Below are 16,849 nucleotides of genomic sequence, written 5' to 3' on the forward strand. Positions count from 1 at the left end.
TCCCTGCTTGGCAACTCAGCAACAAAGGGTTGGAGTTGGGGGTTAAATCACCAAAATGATTCCCGGGCGCGGCGCCGCTGCTGCCCACTGCTCCCCAAGGGGATGGGACAAATGCAGAGGACACATTTCACCACATCTAGTGTGTGTGTGACAATCATTGGTACTTTAATCTTAATCTTAATCTTAACGAGCTGTTTTATTCACGACATTGCAGCTACTCCAAGTGCTATCTGCTAGCCTCAAACACATACACACAATGTTGAAACATGAAGACGCGCCGCAACCCGTACATTTCACATCATAAAAAGCACAGAAGAGATCAATTTCAAAAAGAGAGGTAAAACAAAAGTAGTGAACCACTGATAAATCAATACCATGATAATGTCGGAAAAGAGCCACGTTTGTCAACGGTGGAAGTCTAATACTTCTTCAGCACCTGCAGTGAGCGAACTCGTCCAAAAGATGGCGCCATAGCACAAATAATAACACACCTTTCCGTTTTATGTTGGGTTCTGGGCATGTCAAAGTGAAGTATTCCGATTCAAGGTGTGATTGGAGTCCAAAAAAAAGTATTAACCAGCACAGGTCAGTACACCGACTTCCTGCCCCAACTGATTAAGTCAGAAGGGCCTGCTTGATTGGCAATTAGGGACAGGTGAGGAGAACATCACTGAAAAATAACCAGCAAACAAAAATGTGGACATGAAGGAAAATAATTGAGAACCACTGTTCTATAGAAGTTAATATAAATATCGTAAAGCAACAAATGAAAAATTGTGATGATGATGTCATGCAGTCTTTGTTGTACATAAATACTGACACCAGCGGGAAAATGAATCCATTCTCGGTGGCAATGAGGTCTGAAAAGCCAGAATAACGTCAGTGTCCTTGGGAGCTGAAGAGGTTAGTCTTCAAGGGGGAAAAACATAAAGGATGTAAAGAATTGTTACAAAATGTGTGTGTTTGAATATATGTGTGCGTGTGTGTGTGTGTGTGTGTACAGCTCCCAAGAATCTTTGAGAGTAGCAGACAAAAGCATTGTTGATTTATTTATTTATTTCTTGCTATTGAAAAGCGATGCCGATGCTGGTGAGTCACAGGCTGACTTTATAACGTCAAGCAGAGCAGTTTTTCTCTTTAGTGGTCACCTGGAGGGACACGGAAGATGTTTACCATGAAGTCTTTCTGTCTGATCTTCTTCGTCCCGCTCTTGGTGTCCAAAGGGTCTTCAGCAGTCATCACAGGGGTACGTGGAAAAATGACCTTCTTCATGACTTCGTGTTGTTATTCCTCTTAGATGAAATACTTTTTGGAGCAGATTGAAGTACTTAACTGTATTAATTTTATAGTTGAATATTATGTATATGTATTATACCAAAATAACCTTTATCAGGAAGCCTTTTAATACTGCTATTAAATGTTATATAATGTAAATATGCAACATGTGCTATAGCAGTACTGTATAGTATTAAAAAAATAAATACAGTACAGCATAACAAGGTAATTTAAAAAAAATTAATTAAAAAAAAATAAAAAAATAAATATTTAAAATATATATATATATATATATATATATATATATATATATATATATATATATATATATATATATATATATATATATATATATATATATATATATATATATATATATATATAATACATTTGTATTTCCTTCAAGACACTTTTTGTTTACTTGAGCAACATTTAACTTTTTATATATGTAAATATACATATTATTAATTTCTATGTATATATTTATGTTACAGATTGATTACAGGAAGTGAACTGAAGTAGGCGTAGGATTAAATGAGCTTTGCTTCTTTCTACTCCTTTTTAGACATGTTGAATTTGGTGTGACACTGTAAATATGTGCTATATTAATTTTTTAATAAAATAAAAAAAAATATATAACATATATGTAGTCCAACACAAAATGTCCCGACTCTCCTGCTTTTTGCTGACATGTATTGGAAAAAGAATATTTGTAAACACCAAAGACTGTATAATTTATTGTCTTGTCTTCACCCTTTTGCTATTTTCCTCTGGGTTATAATGAGTGTTTCATGCTCCCAGATTTTGCATTGAACTGTCGAAATTCTCTTTTTTGATACAACATCATTTAAAAATAGACATACTGCAGCAGCGGATAATTCCAATGGAACAGACTGCAGTGCTACTTGACCTTTTTGTCGATTATTGTGCGAGCCTGTCTGAATTATACTGTTATCACTTGTTATCAATTAATTTTAAATTATTTATACATTATTATATATATTATTTATATATTTGTATTTATTTATAATATTATATATTATTATTTATATCTATAAATATATTATTTATATTATTATATTTATATTATTATTTTGATCAATTATTAGCAATTATCACTTAATTGCAATGCTCTGTTTACAAGCATGTGTGCGTGTGATTGTGTCGTTGCAGGCGTGTGAAAAGGACTCCCAGTGTGGAGAAGGGACGTGCTGTGCAGTGAGTTTGTGGATCCGCAGCCTGCATATGTGCACGCCGATGGGCGAGGAAGGAGACGAGTGTCACCCCTTGAGCCACAAAGTGAGACCATCATAGGAGAACATTAGAGTGGTATTTTGGTTTTTTTGTGAGCGGTCCGCCGCAAAAGGGCTAACGAAGGCTGAATCGTGCAAAAACCGACGCAATTTTCACATTAAAAAACGATGCAAATCCAATTAATCCTTTCCAGACATTCAAACAAGCAAATGATTCACTGGGTTGTGCGTTTTGATAAAGCTAACACAGTTACGGACTCCCATTTCTGGCTGATGGCGTGACCCCAAGATGCAGAGACAGGTAGATGATGTGCAGGTTAGGACAACCGAGACGGCCTACGAAACCCGGAAACAAATTTTGTCAGAAATAAGTTTGTTGAAAACCAAATCAAATGGAAATTTGGACGTACGAAAACCGAGATGGTCTCTGAAACCAGGGGAAAAATCATGTCTGAAAATTTTGGTCAAACAAAATCAAATGAAATTTAGACGTACAAAAACCAAGATGGTCTTCGAAACCCAAGTACTAATTTTGGCAAAAAATCGTGGTCGAAAACCAAATTAAATGGAATACTGGACGCATGAAAACCGAGACAGTTTACGAAACAAGGAGTTAATGTTTGTCTGAAAAGGTTTGTTGAAAACTAAATCAAATTGAAATTTGGACGTACAAAAACCAAGACGGCCTACGAAACCCGGAAACAAATTTTGTCAGAAATAAGTTTGTTGAAAACCAAATCAAATGGAAATTTGGACGTACGAAAACCGAGATGGTCTCTGAAACCAGGGGAAAAATCATGTCTGAAAATTTTAGTCAAACAAAATCAAATGAAATTTAGACGTACAAAAACCAAGATGGTCTTCGAAACCCAAGTACTAATTTTGGCAAAAAATCGTGGTCGAAAACCAAATTAAATGGAATACTGGACGCATGAAAACCGAGACGGTTTACGAAACCCGGAGTCAATGTTTGTCTGAAGAGGTTTGTTGAAAACTAAATCAAATTGAAATTTGGACGTACAAAAACCAAGATGGTCTTCGAAACCCAAGTACTAATTTTGGCAAAAAATCGTGGTCGAAAACCAAATTAAATGGAATACTGGACGCATGAAAACCGATACGGTTTACGAAACCCGGAGTCAATGTTTGTCTGAAAAGGTTTGTTGAAAACTAAATCAAATTGAAATTTGGACCTACAAAAACCAAGACGGCCTACAAAACCCGGAAACAAATTTTGTCTGATGATTTTGGTTGAAAACCAAATCAAATGGAAACTTGGACGTACGAAAACCAAGATGGTCTATGAAAACCGAGACGGTTTACGAACCTCGAAGACGTATCAAATACAATTTTGGACGTACGAAAAGCGAGACAGTCTTCGAATTTTGGCTGAAAATGTTTGTTTAAAAAAAACAATCAAATGGAAATTCTAAATAATTCTAAAAATTATGAATCATTACTAAAATTGAACTTTACTGAAGCTTTTGAGAAATTGAAAGTGTGTATAGAGTATTGGAAGACCCTACCCCTCTCTATGTTAGGTAGAGTGAATGCTGTCAAAATGATTACCCTGCCAAAATTTACCTATCTTTTTCAAAATTTACCAATTCTAATTCCTGCAGATTTTTTCAAAAAACTTGAATCTTTAGTTCTAGATTTTGCGTGGGGATATAAAAAACGCAGAATATCTAAAAAGCACTTATTCAGATCTACGGGGGAAGGGGGGCTGGGTCTCCCAATGTTCAAAAATTATTATTGGGCATCGAATCTGAATGCATTGACCTATTGGAAGATGGCGTTCCCAAAGAATGAATCACTTAATTCTGCTCCCTTGTGGCTGAAATTGAAACTGCAGTCATTAGTTAAACCTTAAACCTCTTTGCTATCTCTACTTTTTACTAAACCAGTCTCTTCTATTAAATCAACAAGCCATAGTGTAGTATTAAGAAATTCTATCAAAATTCTTTCTCAAATTAAAAAACAATTGAAAATTTCCAATGTAACTATGTATTCACCAATGTCTCACAATCATGCATTTATTCCATCCATAACAGACAGAAATGTTTTTAACTGGTACTTGAATGGAATTAAATGCATAAAAGACATGTTTGTCGAGGACAGTCTTGCATCATTTGAGCAATTGCGAATCAATCAATCAATCAATCAATGTTTATTTATATAGCCCTAAATCACAAGTGTCTCAAAGGGCTGTACAAGCCACAACGACATCCTCGGTACAGAGCCCACATACGGGCAAGGAAAACTCACCCCAGTGGGACGTCAATGTGAATGACTATGAGAAACCTTGGAGAGGACCGCATATGTGGGTAACCCCCACATAGGGGAGACCGAAAGCAATGGATGTCGAGTGGGTCTGACATAATATTGTGAAAGTCCAACACATCAGCGAAAGTCCAGTCCATAGTGGGGCCAGTAGGAACCATCCCGAGTGGAGACGGGTCAGCAGCGTAGAGATGTCCCCATCTGATGGACAGGCTAGCGGTCCACCCCGGGTTGGGAGCAGAGTAGAAAAGAAAAGAAAAGAAACGGCAGATCAACTGGTCTAAAAAGGGAGTCTATTTAAAGGCTAGAGTATACGAATGAGTTTTAATATGAGACTTAAATGCTTCTACTGAGGTAGCATCTCTAACTTTTACCGGGAGGGCATTCCATAGTATTGGAGATACGCTCTATAGCCCGCAGACTTTTTTTGGGCTCTGGGAATCACTAATAAGCCGGAGTTCTTTGAACGCAGATTTCTTGCCGGGACATATGGTACAATACAATCGTCAAGATAGGCAGGAGCTTGACCGTGTAGTATTTTATACGTAAGTAGTAAAACCTTAAAGTCGCATCTTAGGTGCACAGGAAGCCAGTGCAAGTGAGCCAGTATAGGCGTAATATGATCAAACTTTCTTGTTTTTGTCAAAAGTCTAGCAGCCGCATTTTGTACCATCTGTAATCTTTTAATGCTAGACATAGGGAGGCCCGAAAATAAAACGTTACAGTAATCGAGACGAGATGTAACGAACGCATGGATAATGATCTCAGCATCGCTTGTGAAAGATGCATGTACAGTGGACCTCCTCGCTAGCATGGGAATACTTCGTGGGCTACATCGAGCTGCCTTTGTAGCAGCGGAGTCAAGTGCTAGCGGTGACCGCCAATGGAGACGACATAAGCGGTGCGAGCGGAAGCAGAAGCGGGGATGCCGAGCGGGGCTAACAACAAAGAGAAAAGCTAACCAAAGAAGCGTGGAGTCTCCGGGTAAGAAGCCATTTAAACTAGAACTAGCTGGCGTCAGGCTGGATAATCCCTGCACACATAGCAATTCTCTTAGAATAAAACACAACTCACATAATGTTTTTTATTTTGTGACCGTGTCATAGGCAGACATACATTGTACTGAGGTAGCTAACTATGATGCGTTCAGTTTATCGCAACATCAAGCAAACAATCTGAATATCCCCGTCGTATAAATTCCTAGATATGGTCGAAACTATTTAAAGTGCAATACGCATAATAAACGCAACATTATTAATATTGCTACTTCGGATAATTTCAATAAACAATCCTCAAAACAGCCCACTACCTATAATATGAGCTTTTTAAACATAAGATCATTATCTTCCAAAACGTTATTAGTTAATGAAGTCATTAGAGACAACAAACTTGACGTCGTTGGTCTCGCCGAGACCTGGCTCAAACCAGACGATTTTTTTGCACTAAATGAGGAATCTCCTCCTAACTATACCAATACACATGTTGCCCGACCTCTTAAAAGGGGAGGGGGTGTCGCACTAATATACAATGAAAACTATAATCTTACACCTAGCCAAAATAATAAATATAACTCGTTTGAGGTGCTCACTTTGAGGTTTGTCACACCGCTGCCTCTCCACCTGGCTGTTATCTACCGCCCCCCTGGGCCCTATTCGGACTTCATCAGTGAATTCTCAGAGTTTGTTGCTGATCTAGTGACGCACGCCGACAATATAATCATAATGGGGGACTTTAATATCCATATGAATACCCCATCGGACCCTCCATGCGTGGCGCTCCAGACTATAATTGATAGCTGTGGTCTTACACAAATAATAAATGAACCCACGCATCGCAACGGTAATACGATAGATCTAGTGCTTGTCAGGGGTGTCACCACCTCTAAAGTTACGATACTCCCGTACACTAAAATAATGTCCGATCATTACCTTATAAAATTCGAAGTTCTGACTCATTGTCAACAAAATAATAATAATAATAATAACTACTATAGCAGCCGCAACATTAATGCTGCCACAACGACGACTCTTACTGACCTACTGCCTTCGGTAATGGCACCATTCCAAAATTATGTGGGCTCTATTGATAACCTCACTAACAACTTTAATGACGCCCTGCGCGACACCATTGATAGTGTAGCACCGCTAAAGCTAAAAAGGGCCCCTAAAAGGCGTACCCCATGGTTTACAGAAGAAACTAAAGCCCAGAAATGATCATGTAGAAAGCTGGAACGCAAATGGCGTGCGACTAAACTTGAGGTTTTCCATCAAGCATGGTGTGATAGTTTAATAACTTATAAACGCATGCTTACCTCAGCTAAAGCTAAATATTACTCAAATCTCATCCACCTCAACAAAAATGATCCTAAATTTATGTTTAGTACAGTAGCATCGCTAACCCAACAAGGGACTCCTCCCAGTAGCTCCACCCACTCAGCAGATGACTTTATGAATTTCTTTAATAAGAAAATTGAAGTCATTAGAAAAGAGATTAAAGACAATGCATCTCAGCTACAACTGGGTTCTATTAACACAAATAAGACTGTATATACGACGGATACCGCCCTCCAAAATAGTTTCTCTCTCTTTGATGAAATAACATTGGAGGAATTGTCAAAATGTGTAAATGGGACAAAACAAACAACATGTTTACTTGACCCAATTCCTGGGAAACTTATCAAGGAGCTTTTTGTATTATTAGGTCCATCAGTGTTAAATATTATAAACTTATCACTTTCCTCTGGCACTGTTCCCCTAGCATTCAAAAAAGCGGTTATTCATCCTCTACTCAAAAGACCTAACCTCGATCCTGATCTCCTGGTAAACTACCGGCCAGTGTCCCACCTTCCGTTTATCTCGAAAATCCTCGAAAAAATTGTAGCACAGCAGCTAAATGAACACTTAGCGTCTAACAATCTCTGTGAACCTTTTCAATCCGGTTTCAGGGCAAATCACTCTACGGAGACAGCCCTCGCAAAAATGACTAATGATCTATTGCTAACGATGGATTCTGTTGCTTCATCTATGTTGCTGCTTCTTGATCTTAGCGCCGCTTTCGATACTGTTGATCATAATATTTTATTAGAGCGTATCAAAACGCGTATTGGGATGACAGACTTAGCCTTGTCTTGGTTTAACTCTTATCTTACTGACAGGATGCAGTGTGTCTCCCATAACAATGTGACCTCGGACTATGTTAAGGTAACGTGCGGAGTTCCCCAGGGTTCGGTCCTTGGCCCTGCACTCTTTAGTATTTACATGCTGCCGCTAGGTGACATCATACGCAAATACGGTGTTAGCTTTCACTGTTATGCTGATGACACCCAACTCTACATGCCCCTAAAGCTGACCAACACGCCGGATTGTAGTCAGCTGGAGGCGTGTCTTAATGAAATTAATCTATGGATGTCCGCTAACTTTTTGCAACTCAACGCTAAGAAAACGGAAATGCTGATTATCGGTCCTGCTCAACACCGACATCTATTTAATAATACCACCTTAACATTTGACAACCAAACAATTAAACAAGGCGACTCGGTAAAGAATCTGGGTATTATCTTCGACCCAACTCTCTCGTTTGAGTCACACATTAAGAGTGTTACCAAAACGGCCTTCTTTCATCTCCGTAATATCGCTAAAATTCGTTCCATTTTGTCCACAAGCGATGCTGAGATCATTATCCAAATTCAAATTGTCCCAATTCAGTTGGTTTTGCTATTTGCAGGCAAAAAAATGTATTAAAGAAAACATTTCAAAGTCTCAGCTGGTAAATGAAAAACACCCTCTTTTAGAATTACTAAATGTATCACCTACAAGTAAAAAGCTTATCGCCAAATTTGCCAGCTGCTTCATTATGCCCATGACATCAGCAGACGGTGTTAAAAGAGCCTGGGAACAGGAACTAAGAACAACAATACCCAAACAGCAATGGGAACGGACACTCTCTCAAATTCACAATTGCTCAATTAACAGCAGACTTAGGCTCATACAGTTTAAAGTGATTCATTGTTTTTACTACTCCAAAGTCTTATTACACAAATTTTATCCTGATACATCTCCACTTTGTGATAAATGTAAATCTGCTGAAGGATCACTGTCTCATTCGTTTTGGGAATGTCCAATTATTCAATCATTTTGGTCCAGCATTTTCTTTTTTTACTCGGGGGTATATCAGAGAAAACTTGTCCCTGACAGAGATATAATCTTGTTTGGGTGGTCTTCAGAAACAAATAAACTTCCAAAATATATTACAGCTGTGTTGCTGCTCGGGACGGTCTTGGCCAAAAGACTCATTCTCAAAGACTGGAAAAGCCCATCTGCACCCAACTTCAGGAACTGGCTAAATGAACTTGTGAATGTAATGACTCTTGAAAGAATACGATTTATAAACTCTGCAAGTATGAATAAATGGGAACAAACCTGGAAACCTTTACTGACATATATTGAATCATAATTTAGACATTTAAGAAAAAAAAAAGAAAAAAAACTGCCATCTTTTTTGTAGTTGTATTCCTTTTTTGTTATCTTTATTATTTTCTGTATTGATCCTACACTATTATTGTTTTTTTGTTTTTGTTACTTCTGATATGGCCTTCCCACGGTTTACTTGCTTATTTATTTATTTATTTATTTTTTGTGACTTTTTATTTTGTTTTGTTTTACATCTGATCAACTTCTGTGACTTTCCTTTTCTTTTTTAAGTATGAACGGTGGAGACGCCCTCGAGAGGTGATCTTGGGATTACTTCCTGAGGATCCTTGATGACGAGGAATGTTCATCCATCTTGCTATGGTCTGGATAGCCTGCTGATCCTGAGCCAGAGCGGGATGGATGGATAAATATATACAATATCTGGGTATCTTTTCTAATAATGTTTATACTGTAAACCTTGAATTGTTAAAGTTTAAGTGCACCTCTCTCCTCAAGTGTGCATGTGAGTGGGTATGAGTGGATGTGTGATTGTATGAAGGTTTTGCGTGACCAAAGTATGGCTGTTAAATGTGATTTTAACTGTAAAATTCAATAAAAATATTTGCAAAAAAAAAAAAAATAGAAATTTAGGCGTACAAAAACCAAGATGGTCTTCGAAACCCAAGTACTAATTTTGGCAAAAAATCGTGGTCGAAAACCAAATTAAATGGAATACTGGACGCATGAAAACCGAGACGGTTTACGAAACCCGGAGTCAATGTTTGTCTGAAAAGGTTTGTTGAAAACTAAATCAAATTGAAATTTGGACGTACAAAAACCAAGATGGTCTTCGAAACCCAAGTACTAATTTTGGCAAAAAATCGTGGTCGAAAACCAAATTAAATGGAATACTGGACGCATGAAAACCGAGACGGTTTACGAAACCCGGAGTCAATGTTTGTCTGAAAAGGTTTGTTGAAAACTAAATCAAATTGAAATTTGGACGTACAAAAACCAAGACGGCTACAAAACCCGGAAACAAATTTTGTCTGATGATTTTGGTTGAAAACCAAATCAAATGGAAACTTGGACGTACGAAAACCAAGATGGTCTATGAAAACCGAGACGGTTTACGAACCTTGAAGACGTATCAAATAAAATTTTGGACGTACGAAAAGCGAGACAGTCTTCGAATTTTGGCTGAAAATGTTTGTTTAAAAAAAAACAATCAAATGGAAATTCTGACGTGCAAAAACCGAGACAGTCTACAAAACCAGGGGACACATTTGTTTTATAAACTTTGGTCAAAACCGAATCAAATGGACGGCCTATGAAACCTGGGGACATATTTTGGCTGAAAATGTTGGGCGAAAACCAAATTTAATTTAATTCTGGACGCATGAAAATCAAGACGGTTTACAAAACCCGGAGTCTATATTTGTCTGAAAAGGTTTGTTGAAAACTAAATCAAATTGAAATTTGGACGTACAAAAACCAAGACGGCCTATGACACCTGCAAACCAATTTTGGCTGATGATTTTGGTTGAAAACCAAATCAAATGGAAATTTGGACGTACGAAAACCTAGATGGTCTATGAAACCTGGGGACAAATTTTGCCTGAAAATTCGGTCGAAAACCAAATCAAATGAATTTTGGACCCATGAAAAGCGAGACACAAATTTTTCCAGAAATACGTTGGTTGAAGTCCAAATCGAATGGAAATTTGGACGTACAAAAACCAAGCTGATCTTCAAAACCCAAGTACAAATTTTGGCTAAAAATCTTGGTCGAAAACCAAATTAAATTTAATTTTGGACGCATGAAAACCGAGACAGTTTATGAAACCCGTAGTCAATATTTGTCTGAAAACCAAATCAAATTGGAATTTGGACGTACAACAACCGAGACTGCCTACAAAACCCAGAAACAAATTTTGTCAGAAATACGTTGGTTGAAAACCAAATCAAATGGAAATTTGGACGTACGAAAACCGAGATGGTCTATGAAACCAGGGAAAAAATAATGTAAACCTACGAAAACCTAGATGGTCTATGAAACCTGGGGACAAATTTTGCCTGAAAATTCGGTCGAAAACCAAATCAAATGAATTTTGGACCCATGAAAAGCGAGACACAAATTTTTCCAGAAATACGTTGGTTGAAGTCCAAATCGAATGGAAATTTGGACGTACAAAAACCAAGCTGATCTTCAAAACCCAAGTACAAATTTTGGCTAAAAATCTTGGTCGAAAACCAAATTAAATTTAATTTTGGACGCATGAAAACCGAGACAGTTTATGAAACCCGTAGTCAATATTTGTCTGAAAACCAAATCAAATTGGAATTTGGACGTACAACAACCGAGACTGCCTACAAAACCCAGAAACAAATTTTGTCAGAAATACGTTGGTTGAAAACCAAATCAAATGGAAATTTGGACGTACGAAAACCGAGATGGTCTATGAAACCAGGGAAAAAATAATGTCTGAAAATTTTGGTCAAACAAAATCAAATGACATTTGGACGTACAAAAACCGAGATGGTTTTCGAAACCCAAGTACTAATTTTGGCTAAAAATCTTGGTCGAAAACCAAATTAAATGGAATATTGGACGCATGAAAACCGAGACGGTTTACGAAACCCAAAGTCAGTATTTGTCTGAAAACCAAATCCATCCGTCCATTTTCTACCGAATCAATTTGAAATTTGAACGTACAACAACCGAGACGTCCTACGAAACCCGCAGACAAATTTTGCCAGAAATACGTTTGTTGAAATCCAAATGACATGGAAATTTGGACGTACGAAAACCGAGATGGTCTCTGAAACCGGGGGACAAATCATGTTTGAAAATTTTGGTCATCCATCCATCCATCCATCCATCTTCAACCGCTTATCCGGAATCGGGTCGCGGGGACAGCAGCTCCAGCAAAGACCCCCAGACTTCCCTCTCCAGAGCAACATTTGCGACTTCCTCCTGGGGAATCCCGAAGCGTTCCCAGGCCAGAGAGGAGATGTAATCCCCCCATCTGGTCCTTGGTCTGCCGCGGGGCCTCCTCCCAGTGGGACGTGCAACGAGGACCTCCCTAGGGAGACGCTCGTGAGGCATCCGCACGAGATGCCCGAACCACCTAAGCTGGCTCCTTTCCAAGCGAAGGAGCAGCGGCTCTACTCCGAGTCTCTCTCGGGTGACTGCACTTCTCACCCTATCTCTAAGGGAGATGCCAGCCACCCTTCTGAGGAAACTCATTTCGGCCGCTTGTATCCGCGATCTTATTCTTTCGGTCATTACCCACACTTCATGACCATAGGTGAGAGTAGGAATGTAGATAGCTCGGTAGACCGAGAGCTTTGCCTTCTGGCTCAGCTCCCGTTTCGTCACAACAGTGCGGCAGAGAGACTGCAATACTGCCCCAGCTGCTCCGATTCTCCGGCTGATTTCCTTCTCCATCTTTCCCTCACTCGTGAACAAGACCCCGAGATACTTAAACTCCTCCACCTGGGACAGAGTCCTGTCCCCTACCCGGACTGTACAAACCATCGGTTTCCTGCTGAGAACCATGGCCTCAGATTTGGAGATGCTGATCCTCATTCCAGCCGCTGAACACTCGGCTGCGAACCGATCCAGTGAGAGCTGAAGGTCACGAACCGAAGGTGCCATCAGGACCACATCATCTGCAAACAGCAGTGACGCAACCTTTAGCCCCCCGAGACGTATACCCTCTCCGCCATGGCCACGACTCCGCCTAGAAATCCTGTCCATGAAAATCACAAACAGGATAGGTGACAGAGCGCAGCCCTGGCGGAGACCAACCCCCACTGGAAACGGATCCGACTTACATCCAAGCACCCGGACACAACTCTCGCTTTGGTTGTACAGAGATTGGATGGCCCTCAACAGGGTTCCCCTCACTCCGTACTCCCTCAGCACCTCCCACAAGATCTCCCGAGGGACGCGGTCATACGCCTTCTCCAAATCCACAAAACACATGTAGACTGGATAGGCATACTCCCAGGCCCTCTCCAGGATTCCCGCAAGCGTAAAGAGTTGGTCAGTTGTTCCACGACCAGGACGGAATCCACATTGCTCCTCTTGAATCTGAGGTTCGACTATCGGCCGGACCCTCCTTTCCAGTACCTTGGCGTAAACTTTCCCAGGGAGGCTGAGTAGTGTGATACCCCTGTAATTAGCACACACCCTCTGGTCCCCCTTTTTGAAAAGGGGAACCACCACCCCAGTCTGCCACTCCCTCGGCACTGTCCCAGACTTCCACGCAATGTTGAAAAGGCGTATCAACCAAGACAGCCCATCAACACCCAGAGCCTTCAGCATTTCTGGACGGATCTCGTCAACCCCCGGAGCTTTGCCACTGTGGAGTTGTCTAACTACCTCAGTGACTTCACTCCGAGAGATCAACGTCGATCCCCCATCATCCTCAGGCCCTGCTCCTATCAGGGAGGGTGTGTCTGATGTATTTGGGTTCAGGAGTTCCTCAAAGTGCTCTTTCCAACGCCCCACGACTTCCTCACTTGAAGTCAGCAAAGTCCCATCCTTGCCGTACACAGCTTGGATGGTTCCCTGCTTCCCCCTCCTGAGGTGCCGTATGGTCTTCCAGAACAGCTTTGGTGCCGCCCGATAGTCCTTCTCCATGGATTCCCCGAACTGCTCCCACACCCTCTGCTTAGCCTCGTCCACAGCCACGGCCGCTGCCCTTCGGGCCCGCCGGTACCTTGCAACTGCCTCCGGAGTCCCCTGGGATAACATACCCCGGTAGGACTCCTTCTTCAGTCGGACGGCTTCCCTGACCACCACTGTCCACCAGGGTGTTCGAGGGTTACCGCCCCTTGAGGCACCTAAGACCTTCTGGCCACAGCTCGCATCTGCAGCTTTAGCAATAGAGGCTTTGAACATTGCCCATTCCTGTTCAATGTCCCCAACCTCCACAGGGATGGCAGAGAAGTCCCGCCGGAGGTGTGAGTTGAAGTCCTTCCGGACAGAGGACTCCTCCAAACGTTCCCAGTTCACCCGCACTACACGCTTGGGTTTGCCAGGTCTGTCCAGAGGTTTCCCCCGCCATCTAACCCAACTCACCACCAGATGGTGATCAGTTGACAGTTCAGCCCCTCTCTTCACCCGAGTGTCCAAAACATACGGCCTCAGATCAGCTGATACGATTACAAAATCGATCATTGATCTTTGGCCTAGGGTGCTCTGGTACCAGGTACACCTATGAGCATCCTTATGCTTGAACATGGTGTTTGTTATCGCAAGTCCGTGACTAGCACAGAAGTCCAATAACAATCCACCACTCAGGTTCAGATCAGGGAGACCGTTCCTCCCAATCACGCCAGTCCAAGTATCACTGTCATTGCCCACGTGCGCGTTGAAGTCCCCCAGCAAGACTATGGAATCCCCTGCCGGCGCCCCATACAGGACCCCATGCAAGGTATCCAAGAAGGCTGAATACTCTGAACTCCTGTTTGGTGCGTATGCACAAACAACAGTCAGAGTTTTCCCCCCTCCAACCCTAAGGCGAAGGGAGGCGACCCTCTTGTCCACTGGGGTGAACTCCAACGTACAGGCACTCAGCCGGGGACTCGTGAGTATCCCCACACCCGCCTGTGCCCTCACACCCTGAGCAACTCCAGAAGTGAACAAGGTCCATCCCTTGTCCAGGAGTGTGGTTTCAGAGCCCTTGCTATGCGTAGAGGTAAGCCCCACCAGATCCAACCGGTAGCGCTCCACCTCTCGCACCAGCTCAGGCTCCTTCCCCACCAGCGTAGAGACGTTCCACGTCCCGAAAGTCAGCCTCTGCTGCCCCGAATTGGTCCGTTCGGAGCCTCCACTTTCACCGCCATCCACTTGGCAGCGCACCCGACCCCACTGGTTCCGACCGCGGGTGGTGGGCCCACGTGGCAGAGAAGATGGCGTGTCCACGTAGCTTCTTCGGGCTGTGCCCGGCCGGGCTCCGTGGCAAGCCCGGCCACCAGGCGCTCGCTGACGAGCCCTACCTCCGGGCCTAGCTCCGGAGGAGGGCCCCGGGCTTCCTCCGGGCCGGGTAACGCATCCTCTTTTAGTGTAGTTCATGGGGGGTATCGTAACCCTGATGGGGGGGGCATTCGGGTGCTACACCTTGCCCAAGGGTGACCCGGAACTATGTAAGGCAGGGGCGTTCAACTCCCTGAGGCTTAATACAAGCCCACATACCTAAATTTTGGTCAAACAAAATCAAATGGAATTTGGATGTACAAAAACCGAGATGGTCTTCAAAACCCAAGTACTAATTTTGGCAAAAAATCTTGGTCGAAAACCAAATTAAATGGAATTTTGGACGCATGAAAACCAAATCAAATGGAAATTTGGACGTAAATTCTGTCTGAAAATTTTGGTAAAAAAAATAAAAATAACATTTGGACGTACAAAAACCGAGATGGTTTACAAATTTTGGCTAAAAATCTTGGTCGAAAACCAAATTAAATGGAATTTTGGACGCATGAAAACCGACACGGTTTACGAAACCCGTACTCAACATTTGTCTGAAAAGGTTTGTTGAAAACCAAATCAAATTGAAATTTGGACGTACAAAAACCAAGATAGTCTTCAAAACCCAAGTACTCTTTTTGGCTAAAAATCTTGGTCGAAAACCAAATTAAATCAAATTTTGGACGCATGAAAACCATTCAAATGGAAATTTGGACATACGAAAACCAGGGTGGTCTATAAAACCAGGAGATAAATTATGTCTGAAAATTTTGGTAAAAAAAATAAAAACAAAATTTGGACGTACAAAAATCGAGATGGTCTACAAATTTTGGCTAAAAATTTTGGGGCGAAAACCAAATTAAATGGAATTTTGGACGCATGAAAACCGACAGGGTTTACGAAACCCGGAGTCAATATTTGTCTGAAAAGGTTTGTTGAAAACCAAATCAAATTGAAATTTGGACGTCCGAAAACCGAGACGGTCTACGAGATCGGGTGACAACTTGTGGCTGAAAATTTCAGTCAAAGACAGAATCAAACGAAATTTAGACATACGAAAACCGAGTCAATATGCAAAACCTGTGGCTAAATTTTATACAAAAAGCGAGGTACCACTCTGTGCCACGTTTTGTTTGGTGTCATTATCACATATTCATTACACATCCCTTGTCCTTGTTAAGGTGCAGCAGATGATTATTTCATATTTGTTGTCTCTCAAGTTGAAAACATGTCACCTGTAAAACTGACAAAGTGTATTTGTTTTCTGCCCAGGTTCCTTTCTTGAGGATAAGACTTCACCACATGTGTCCATGTCTTCCCAGGCTGCGCTGCATCACTGTAGAGGAAGGACGATCTAAATGTCTCTCACCCTACATAGAGCAAGACTACATCTGAGCACACTATTTTCTCTTTGACTACCTAATAATGTGTTTTATTTCTAATAATGACATCTATTTAATACTTAATTGCTTTGATAAATTTGTCACGAGAATTAAATTAATTTCAATATTTCCACATGGCTTTGTGTCCTCTGTTCAATAGACACCCGTACATCGACCTCTGACCTCATCTGAAGAAATAGGAAGTGCCTGCCTAATTGTAGCATTGCTCTGTACATGCGATCAACATGTAATGGTATATTCTTG

At 41.3% G+C, this 16,849-nt stretch overlaps 1 protein-coding gene across 2 annotated transcripts in view; it reads left to right on the top strand.

Moving 5' to 3' along the window:
- Positions 1–16,623, top strand: part of prok2 (prokineticin 2) — a 66,094-nt gene extending 49,471 nt beyond the window's left edge. Inside the window, exons 1-4 of one of the 2 annotated variants that reach the window (XM_062046023.1) lie at positions 534–903; positions 1,076–1,246; positions 2,449–2,574; positions 16,476–16,623. In XM_062046023.1, coding sequence (XP_061902007.1) covers positions 1,166–1,246; positions 2,449–2,574; positions 16,476–16,598 — 330 coding nt within the window. In that variant the 5' untranslated portion in view covers positions 534–903; positions 1,076–1,165 and the 3' untranslated portion in view covers positions 16,599–16,623. Of the gene's footprint in view, positions 1–533; positions 904–1,075; positions 1,247–2,448; positions 2,575–16,475 lie in introns of those variants that run through there. The other variant, XM_062046017.1, reaches the window with a different exon arrangement.
- Positions 16,624–16,849: the final 226 nt, after the last annotated feature.

The sequence above is a fragment of the Entelurus aequoreus genome, linkage group LG01 (genome assembly GCF_033978785.1).
Source record: "Entelurus aequoreus isolate RoL-2023_Sb linkage group LG01, RoL_Eaeq_v1.1, whole genome shotgun sequence".
NCBI lineage: Eukaryota > Metazoa > Chordata > Actinopteri > Syngnathiformes > Syngnathidae > Entelurus > Entelurus aequoreus.